The sequence below is a fragment of the Thunnus maccoyii genome, chromosome 10, assembly GCF_910596095.1.
Source record: "Thunnus maccoyii chromosome 10, fThuMac1.1, whole genome shotgun sequence".
Lineage (NCBI taxonomy): Eukaryota > Metazoa > Chordata > Actinopteri > Scombriformes > Scombridae > Thunnus > Thunnus maccoyii.
This window is the reverse complement of record NC_056542.1, coordinates 519,175-529,174: the sequence shown is the minus strand read 5'-3', so window position 1 is coordinate 529,174 and position 10,000 is coordinate 519,175. Positions and strand designations below refer to the sequence as shown.

Below are 10,000 nucleotides of genomic sequence, written 5' to 3'. Positions count from 1 at the left end.
GATGCTGCAGCTGATAACCAACATCAGTCTGAGACCCTGATCTGATCTCAGAGCTGAAACACGCCGTCGCCCCGGGATACTGTTTTAAAGCCTCCAAACAATCATAATAATAATAATAATAATAATAATAATAATAATAATAATAATAATAATAATAATAATAATAATAATAATCCTTCAGTTATTGATTATTTTATTATCCTAAATGACAAATCAAATTTAAATATTGACAAACTGGATTGAACAGAGAAACTGTGAGTTTTAGTCGCAGCTGTTTGTCTCCATTATAATCAAACAGCCACTAACAACTATTATTATTGATGATTCATCTGTTCTGTTCCTGATTAATTGATCAATTGTTAAAGTGAATTATTGGACTAAATATCTATTGATCTGTTCTTTGTCATAATTCAAAGATGAAAATGATGTTTTTAAACATGAGCTCGTTTCATTCGTCATCAAAAAGATTAAAAGAAAACAGGCAAATATACTTGATTTATTGATTAGTTGACCAACAGAAAATGAATTTACAACTATTTTGATAATCAATTAATCGTTTTGAGTCATTTTTTAAGAAAAAGTCCAAATTCTCTGATTCCAGCTTGTTAAATGTGAATATTTTCTGGTTTCTTTAGTCTCAGCAACACTAGAATCCTTTATTAATGGATGAATGATGCTGGTTTTAATGGGTTATGTAGGTTTTTAATGGGTAAAACCTCCCTGAAACTGGTTCAGACCTATCAGGTATAAATTTGGTCAGTTTTAAGAGTTTTGTGTCTCTTGAAAACATCTTAATACTTTATATTACATCTATTTATTTATCCATTAAGTATCTCCTTAATATTCCATTAAAGCTTAACTTCAGAAGGAGGACTGTGTTTGTCCTCCATCACTTCCATTGTAAGGTCATTATGAAGGATCTTCTAATGGTCAGTATGAACAGCAAGAAACACAGCTTTAATGTTCATTTAATGACTGACTGTTGGTTTAAGACTGAGTTGAAAACATGTGAACTGGTCCTTTAAGGTGTAAATTGATTGGTGGCTTCTTGTTATTTTGGTCCAATTTTGTATCACATCTGTTCATTTATTCATTAATAATCCCATTAATATCCCATTAAAACTACTAAATTAAAGCCTTATTAAAGGGTAAATTACTGGGACTTCATGGATTTATTGTTGCTGCGTTATAATTTCTCTTCATTGGAACTGAGGCGTGTCCACGTACTTATGGCCACTTAGTGCGCGCCAGTAGGAGGCGCTGCGGGGCTGCCGAGGAGCCGCTGAGCCAGCGGGGAGTCTGGAGGAGGAGGAGGAGGAGGAGGAGGAGGAGGAGTAACCGGACACCGACTCACAGAGCGGCGGCTGGCCGGGTCAGAACGCAGCGGAGCCCGGCGGCAGCAGCAGAGAGCAGCGGGGCGGCGAGCAGAGTCACACCGAGGATCAGCAGCTGCGGAGCGGCGGAGCTGAGGCGGAGGCTCCGGTCCTCCCTGCCGGACTTTAACTGCTTTCATCCCGCTGGTCAGCGGCTCTTTGTGGGGACAGAACGGACTTAACGTCGGTCCGCCGGCAGCATGAAGAAGAACAGCTCCGGGAGACGGGTGAGTGTTACCGGAACCGGGCCCGGCCGTGGCACCGGACCGGACCGGCGGCTCGTGTCGGTTTGAAACGTTAAGCCGGAGCGCGAGGAACAAAAGCCCGGGAGCAGTTCCAGCCTTTATTCTGAAGGCACCAACCAGCTGGATTAACACTCCACTTCCGCTTTTCGAAATAAGGGCGTCGCTAAAATATTCAATTAAAAATTAATTTAAATAATAATAATAATAATAATTTAATAAGTTTCAGATATTAAAGAGATTAATGACCTCTAATGACCTCTCAACATTACAAACACTGCTACACACACACACACACACACACACAGACACACACACACACACACACACACACACATCTTAATGTTTTATTAATGTTATTTTAGCTCGTCGATGCTTTGGTAATATTGTTGTTGTGACATTCAGAGAGAGAAGAGTGTTTCTGTTATATTTAATAACAGTTTAATGACGTTTCACTTTCAAATACATCAGAATCAGTTTTACTCAGATTACAAACATGGAAGCATTTACAGTCCTAGAAAATATAAGATATAAAATATATAATAAAAAGCAGCAGCTACAGATTAAATGATTAAATATTAAATAGAGTAGAATGGGATGAATAAACAAAGTATTGATCAGGAGTAAACAGTGTATGCAGTGTGCATCATTTATAATAAGTAATACGTTGCATTAATGTAACGCAGCGTGTTGGATCCAGAACACTGATGTTAGAGGTTGTCAGCGGGTCCCGGGGCCTTATTGATAAGACCAGCTGCAGTCAGGAAGAATACATAACATTACATAACAAATACATGACCAATCAATAAATAAATGGTAAACAAATACGTAACAGAAACACACTGTTCAAAGCACTGACACCATCAGATCAATACATCTGCAGTTATTGATGGATATTTATGTTGATCAGTTTCTATTGTTGAATGAATATTGTTTATCGGCTCCTCTAGGATTTATTGATACAGTTCATCTGGTTTATCTGCAGAGTTCAAGTTTAAAATAATGTGATTTTATTGATTTGGGACAAAAAAGAGGAAGGAATGAAATACATGCAAACAATTAAATACATGTAAAATACATGAAATAAGAAATTAAACAAATCACCTTTAAAAAGTCTAATATATAATAAAAAATACTACATTAATATTTAGCCAAATTAATATTTATTAATAAAACTAGATATTGTGATATAAAATCTAAAGTTCTAATATATGAATGATGTATTTGAGTATACTATATTATGAATTCATTTATTTGTTTTAAATTGTTATTATTATATAATAATATATTTAATTTGCACTTTTCATTCATAGTGAAACTCTGAATTAATAACACTGAACACAGAGAAAATAGTGATAAGTTACAGCATCATATTAGTATTTATTTATTAATATTTAATAAGTAGTATGAAATAATATATTTATTTATGCAAATCCTGTAAAGAGACATTTAAAACTTTTTTTACAATAAAAAACAAAACAACAGACAGAAAATAAAAATACATTTGTGCCTTCAACTATTCAGCTATTACAAATAATAATAATAATAATAATAATAATAATAATAGTGATAATAATAATAATAATAATAATAATAATAATAATAATAATAATAATAGTGATAATAATAATAATAATAATAATAATAATAATAATAATAATAATAATAATAGTGATAATAATAATAATAATAATAATAATAATAATAATAATAATAATAATAATAGTGATAATAATAATAATAATAATAATAATAATAATAATAATAATAATAGTGATAATAATAATAATAATAATAATAATAATAATAATAATAATAATAATAATAATAATAGTGATAATAATAATAATAATAATAATAATAATAATAATAATAATAATAATAATGGAGTTGCAGCTGCATTTTTTTTAAATGTGTGTTTGAATGTAAATTGAGGTTAAATAAAGTTATGCTGTATTTATATAGTTTATCATCAGAGTTATAAGCTTATTATTGAGTGTGATGGGAAATATTTTGACATTTTTCTATAAAAACATTTATTTATTTAAGTTTCAAGTTTATTTTCTTTATATTGCACTTTAAAAGAAAACATGTTTTGCACAAAAGTTGAGTCAAACTTTAGAAATGAATAAAACCATTAAAACCAGGAAACATCTGATCAAAAAATAAATGATGGAGACCCACAGTTGACCCTCTTGGAGTCTGGAATCTGGAGTCTGGAGGTTGGAGTCTGGAGGTTGGAGGGGGGAGGTTGGAGGTTGGAGGTTGGAGTCTGGAGGTTGGAGGTTGGAGTCTGGAGGTTGGAGGGGGGAGGTTGGAGTCTGGAGGTTGGAGGGGGGAGGTTGGAGGTTGGAGTCTGGAGGTTGGAGGGGGGAGGTTGGAGTCTGGAGGTTGGAGGTTGGAGTCTGGAGGTTGGAGTCTGGAGGTTGGAGGGGGGAGGTTGGAGTCTGGAGGTTGGAGTCTGGAGGTTGGAGGGGGGAGGTTGGAGGGGGGAGGTTGGAGGTTGGAGTCTGGAGGTTGGAGTCTGGAGGTTGGAGGGGGGAGTCTGGAGTTTGGAGGGGGGAGGTTGGAGGTTGGAGGGGGGAGTCTGGAGTCTGGAGGTTGGAGGGGGGAGTCTGGAGTTTGGAGGGGGGAGGTTGGAGGTTGGAGGGGGGAGTCTGGAGGTTGGAGGGGGGAGGTTGGAGGTTGGAGTCTGGAGGTTGGAGTCTGGAGGTTGGAGGTTGGAGTCTGGAGTTTGGAGGGGGGAGGTTGGAGGGGGGAGGTTGGAGGTTGGAGGGGGGAGTCTGGAGGTTGGAGTTTGGAGTCTGGAGGTTGGAGGGGGGAGTCTGGAGTCTGGAGGTTGGAGGGGGGAGTCTGGAGTTTGGAGGGGGGAGGTTGGAGTCTGGAGGTTGGAGTCTGGAGGTTGGAGGGGGGAGTCTGGAGTTTGGAGGGGGGAGGTTGGAGGTTGGAGGTTGGAGGGGGGAGTCTGGAGGTTGGAGGGGGGAGTCTGGAGTTTGGAGGGGGGAGGTTGGAGGGGGGAGTCTGGAGTTTGGAGGGGGGAGGTTGGAGGTTGGAGTCTGGAGGTTGGAGGTTGGAGGGGGGAGTCTGGAGGTTGGAGGGGGGGAGTCTGGAGGTTGGAGGTTGGAGGGGGGAGTCTGGAGGTTGGAGGGGGGAGTCTGGAGTTTGGAGGGGGGAGGTTGGAGGGGGGAGTCTGGAGTCTGGAGGTTGGAGGGGGGAGTCTGGAGTTTGGAGGGGGGAGGTTGGAGGGGGGAGTCTGGAGGTTGGAGTTTGGAGGGGGGAGGTTGGAGTCTGGAGGTTGGAGTCTGGAGGTTGGAGGGGGGAGTCTGGAGTTTGGAGGGGGGAGGTTGGAGGTTGGAGTCTGGAGGTTGGAGGGGGGAGTCTGGAGTTTGGAGGGGGGAGGTTGGAGGTTGGAGGGGGGAGGTTGGAGTTTGGAGGGGGGAGGTTGGAGGTTGGAGTTTGGAGTCTGGAGGTTGGGGGGGGAGTCTGGAGGGGGGGGTTCCTCAGGTGGTCGGAGACGCTGAAGCTGCAGGGATGTGAGTGAATCTGCATGATAACAGACTGAGACTTCTGCGTGTGAATGAAGCTGCTTTTATTCTTCAACAACATCAACAGTGTTTTCAGATCTTTATCTTCATCCGGAGACGCTTTTCATTTCACTCTGGAACAGATTCAGTGCTGAGCTTCATGTTTCACCCGTCTGAGGTTTAAATGACGACAGACTCAGTATTTATTTATTCATTTTATTTCATGATTATTTATTTCATCTTAACTTTATTCGTATTAATGTTGCTCATTTCTTTATTAATTTAGTTCGTCGTTAATTTAGTTTATTTAAACTTCAGTTGTTTAAAATCCAGTTTAGTTAAATGTATTTTTTATTTTTACTATTTACACTTTTCAAAATTAAATATTTATTTTTATTCATGATGTTTATCTCGTCATTAATTTAGTTCTTAGTTATTTAAACTACTGTTTTGTAAAAATCTAGTTTAGTCAAATGCATGATTTATTTTTTTGTATATCAGTATTTTTATTTGACCTCATTATTTGTAAAGTCTCGTCTCACCTGATGAATCTGCAGCAACCTGGACGACAAACTTTTATTATTATTATATTATTTTATTATTTTATTATATTCATGTTATTTTTTATTCTCAGCTGAAATAAAACTGAACTTTTTGTGAATTTAGTAAAAACTAAACTCAAGTTCCCTTGTCCCGATGTGTTGTGAGTGAATAACAGTTTAATGCAGTGATCAGCTGTTCACTTGCTCTGACAGCTTCCTGTTTCCTGTTTCCTGTGGTCAGGGCCCGCAGGACTCGGCGCCGCAGCACGCGCAGCCTGATAAGGTCGGCTGGATCCGGAAGTTCTGCGGGAGAGGGATCTTCAGAGAGATCTGGAAGAACCGCTTTGTGGTGCTGAGGGGAGACCAGCTGTTCGTCTGCGAGAAGGAGGTGAGTCAGAGGGGGGCGTGGCCTCCAGGTGACTAATTATAGATTGATTATTGGTGCTGATCAGCAGCAGTCGTATCAGAGACAGATATCTGACTGCTGTCACCTCGTTAAAACGACCTTTAATTATCGCTGCTGTAACGAGGTGTCAGACAGTGATGCTCCACATGATGTGAGAGACAGACGGCGTTGTCATGGAGACGGACCGCATGCAGAGTGTCTGTAGGATTGTTCCAGCTGTGTGATGTCATCACTCCTGGTTAACTTCGTTAACAGTCTGAACAGAGGAGCTGAGCGACGGATGACGACAGTAATCAATGAATCATTTTCAGATGTTCTGTGGTTTCGTTATATTTTGGGACTTTTGATCAAGAATCATTTTTGGGTGTTTGGTGTTAAACGAGGAACCAAATAATCAATTAAACTGAAAGATAATCAACAAATAAATCAATGTTGAGAATTATTGTTAGTTATGTCCTTATTATTACAGAAGTACATCAGAGTACTTGTGAGTACTGTGTGTAGTATTTATTAGAAGCGTTTCTCAGAGTTCTGTTGTTGTTTTGGTTCTGACTGGAAACAGAAAGTTTCTTCTCCACTTTCTAAACTGACGTTCTGCAGGAGTCGAGTTTCAGTCTCCACTGAGCTGCAGACACACAGAGAGCTCCAGTTTCACTGCTGTACCTCACACAGAGCGGAACATCCTCATAGAACCTTTATTATATACGGAACATCCTCATAGAACCTTTATTATATACGGAACATCCTCATAGAACCTTTATCATATACGGAACATCCTCATAGAACCTTTATCATATACGGAACATCCTCATAGAACCTTTATCATATACGGAACATCCTCATAGAACCTTTATCATATACGGAACATCCTCATAGAACCTTTATCATATACGGAACATCCTCATAGAACCTTTATCATATATGGAACATCCTCATAGAACCTTTATCATATACAGAACATCCTCATAGAACCTTTATCATATACGGAACATCCTCATAGAACCTTTATCATATACAGAACATCCTCATAGAACCTTTATCATATACAGAATGTCCCAATAGAACCCTTATATTATACAGAAGGTCCTGTTTGAACCTTTATTAACTACACATCGTCCTACTAGAACATTTATCAACTGTAGAACATCCCTCTAGAACCCTTCTCTAAATAACATCATGTTAGAACCCGTCAAACGAAGCATCCTGCTCGAACCTTTATTAACTACAAGAAGCTCTGTTTGAACAAGTATTGACTGCTGAATATCCTGCTAGAACCTTTTTTCACAACAAAACATCCTGTTAGAACCTTCATAAACCAATTATTGCCATGTAGAACATGTATAAACTACAGTTAGCTAGATCAACAGGGAAGACTAGAAAGGCGCTAAACAAGTACAGTCCGTTTACCATTTACCATCTTCGTAGAACCTTTTTTGAAATTTTTTGAAATCCTGTTAGAACCTTAATTATGGGAACATCTGTTAAACATCGCACATTCTGTTAGGAAGCTAGGCTAGCAGTTTCCCCCTTTTTTCCAGTCTTTGTGCTAAGCTAGGCTAACCCCGTCCTGTAACGGACATTCAGAGATGAAACTAATATCCATCTGGAACATGTGACTCTGGAGGAGTCACCAGAGGATTTACTGAAGTGTTCCTTTAAAGCTAAATAAGGTTTAATAGAAAGAACAGAGGCTCCAGGATGCTTCCTTGAGGGACGCCACGTTATTACAGACAGAGAACAAGACGGTTCATTGACTATTAAACCAGACGGATGAACAGGTTCAAATCAGGTCATGATTTTTACAGAACAGTTTCTTTCTGAAACAGAAACTGACTTTGTGGTGATGGTGAAAGTGTCACATCTCTAAAATATCTGTGAGAAAAGCTGATGATGATGATCTCAGTGTCATGAAGTAATTCAAGTTTGAGAACAAGCTAAAGTTTTGTTAAAAGGATTCATGAAACAACAATAATTCACACTCGGAGCATTCTGGAGGTTCTAAAAGAAGTTCAGAGTGAACAGAACGTTGTGTTTATGTTTGCGGTCCGTCATCTATCTAAACGTCAGCTGAAGTCGCAGCAGATCCAGTAACATGCTAGTTAGCTCAGTTAGCTCAGTTAGCTCAGTTAGCTCAGTTAGCTCACACTCTCTTTCACACCTTATTTTCTGCTTTTTTTGCTCACTTATAACCTGAAAACTGTATATGATACATAACGTTATACACGTTATTTACAGTTTTTTGTAAGATATGAATACATTTGCATATTTAATGAGATATTCTTGAAAAATATGTGGTTTATATCTAATAGTTTTAATATTTCCAAGACAATTGATGCTTCAAATCCTGTGTAGATACTTACTGATTAATATGATTTAGGGCTGCAACTACTATATTTTTTTCACTATTGATTAATCTGCTGATCGTTTTCTTAATTAATTGATTAATTGTTCAGTCAAGTCAGTTTATTTATTGAGCACATTAAAAAAACAGCCAAAGTGTTTTACAGACACAGACAGTAGTTGTGAGGATCAAGAATAGAATCAAATCAATAAAAATTAAAAGTTAAATCCTAAAAACACAACAGTAATAATGAGCAGAGTGTGACTTCATGTTAAGTGTGAACAGGCTGAAGGTGAGTTTTATCAGTTGAGGGGATCTAATGAGCCAATCAGAAGATTAGTTCTGTTTTGCGTCGTCTGATCAATAATCCAGAACTCAAAGATATTCAGTTGATCATAATTAACAATTAGGAAACTGAAACCAGATCATTTGTTTGTATGTTTGCTTGAAAAATGACCATATTGATTAATGGATTGATTAATGGATGAAAACAGATAATTCATCAGCAACGGTTTTGATAATCGATTAATTGTTTTTTAAGCAACGATTTCAGATATTTGCTGCTTCCTGCTCGTCTAGTTGGAGGATTTGCTGCTTATCTCTGTTTTTATATTTATTTGGATATTTTGCTGTTGGTCGGATAAAACCAGACAGTTGAAGAGGAAACGACTCAGCAACCGTTTACAGAACAAACTCCACTCAAAGGTCAACACGCCGTCTATTGAACACTGATCAGCTGCTCATCAGCTCTGTATGATGACATGAAGGTCGTGTGATCCTCTGTGTGTGTTGGAGCGTAGTGACTCGTTGGTGGTCAGCTGATTTATTTCTGTTGTTTCTAGCAGGATGATGTGATGCATCAGTTTGTTCATCTCAGCAGAAGTAAAACAGCGTTCAGACTATTTTAGATCAGTACCGGTTTCTCACTTCCTCCTGACGGTAACACGACACCCTGAAGCTTCTAAAGAAAACTGACTCACAACCAAATGAGGTCCTTTAGGTCGTCGCTGTCCTCGCTGTGTGCCGACGCTCAGACTCTCTTCTGCTTCTGTGGTGGAGTTTGGTTAATGTGAAGCTCTGTCAGCAGCTCAACTTCCTGTTTGACCAGGAATAGAAACCCTGTGTGACACCACACACACACACACACACTCACACACACTCACACACACACACACACTCACACACACTCACACACACACACACACACACACACACTCACACACACACACACACACACACACACACACACACACTCACACACACACACACACACTCACACACACACACACACACACTCACACACACACACACACACACACACACACACACACACTCACACACACACACACACACTCAGACCACATCTGCTTTAGAACAAGAACATAAAACTTCCTCTGAGAACCGTCTGCAGACTGTTTCTTGGATTGAGAAGTTAAACTAACAGTTATTTTCATTATTAGTTTATCAGCTGATTGTTTTCTGTATTATTCAGTTAATTGTTTTTTGTAGCTGTAAACATGAATCGATTCGTTGACTGCAGCTCGTTAAATGTGAATATTTAGTCTCTGACAG

The 10,000-nt window shown here is 38.7% G+C and overlaps 1 protein-coding gene across 1 annotated transcript in view; it reads left to right on the top strand.

The window, feature by feature from the left end:
• The first annotated feature begins 1,256 nt into the window (after positions 1–1,256).
• plekho1b (pleckstrin homology domain containing, family O member 1b) overlaps positions 1,257–10,000 on the top strand; it is a 24,545-nt gene continuing 15,801 nt past the window's right edge. Inside the window, exons 1-2 of the mRNA XM_042422785.1 lie at positions 1,257–1,600; positions 5,923–6,069. Coding sequence (XP_042278719.1) covers positions 1,574–1,600; positions 5,923–6,069 — 174 coding nt within the window. The 5' untranslated portion in view covers positions 1,257–1,573. The remainder of the gene's footprint in view (positions 1,601–5,922; positions 6,070–10,000) is intronic.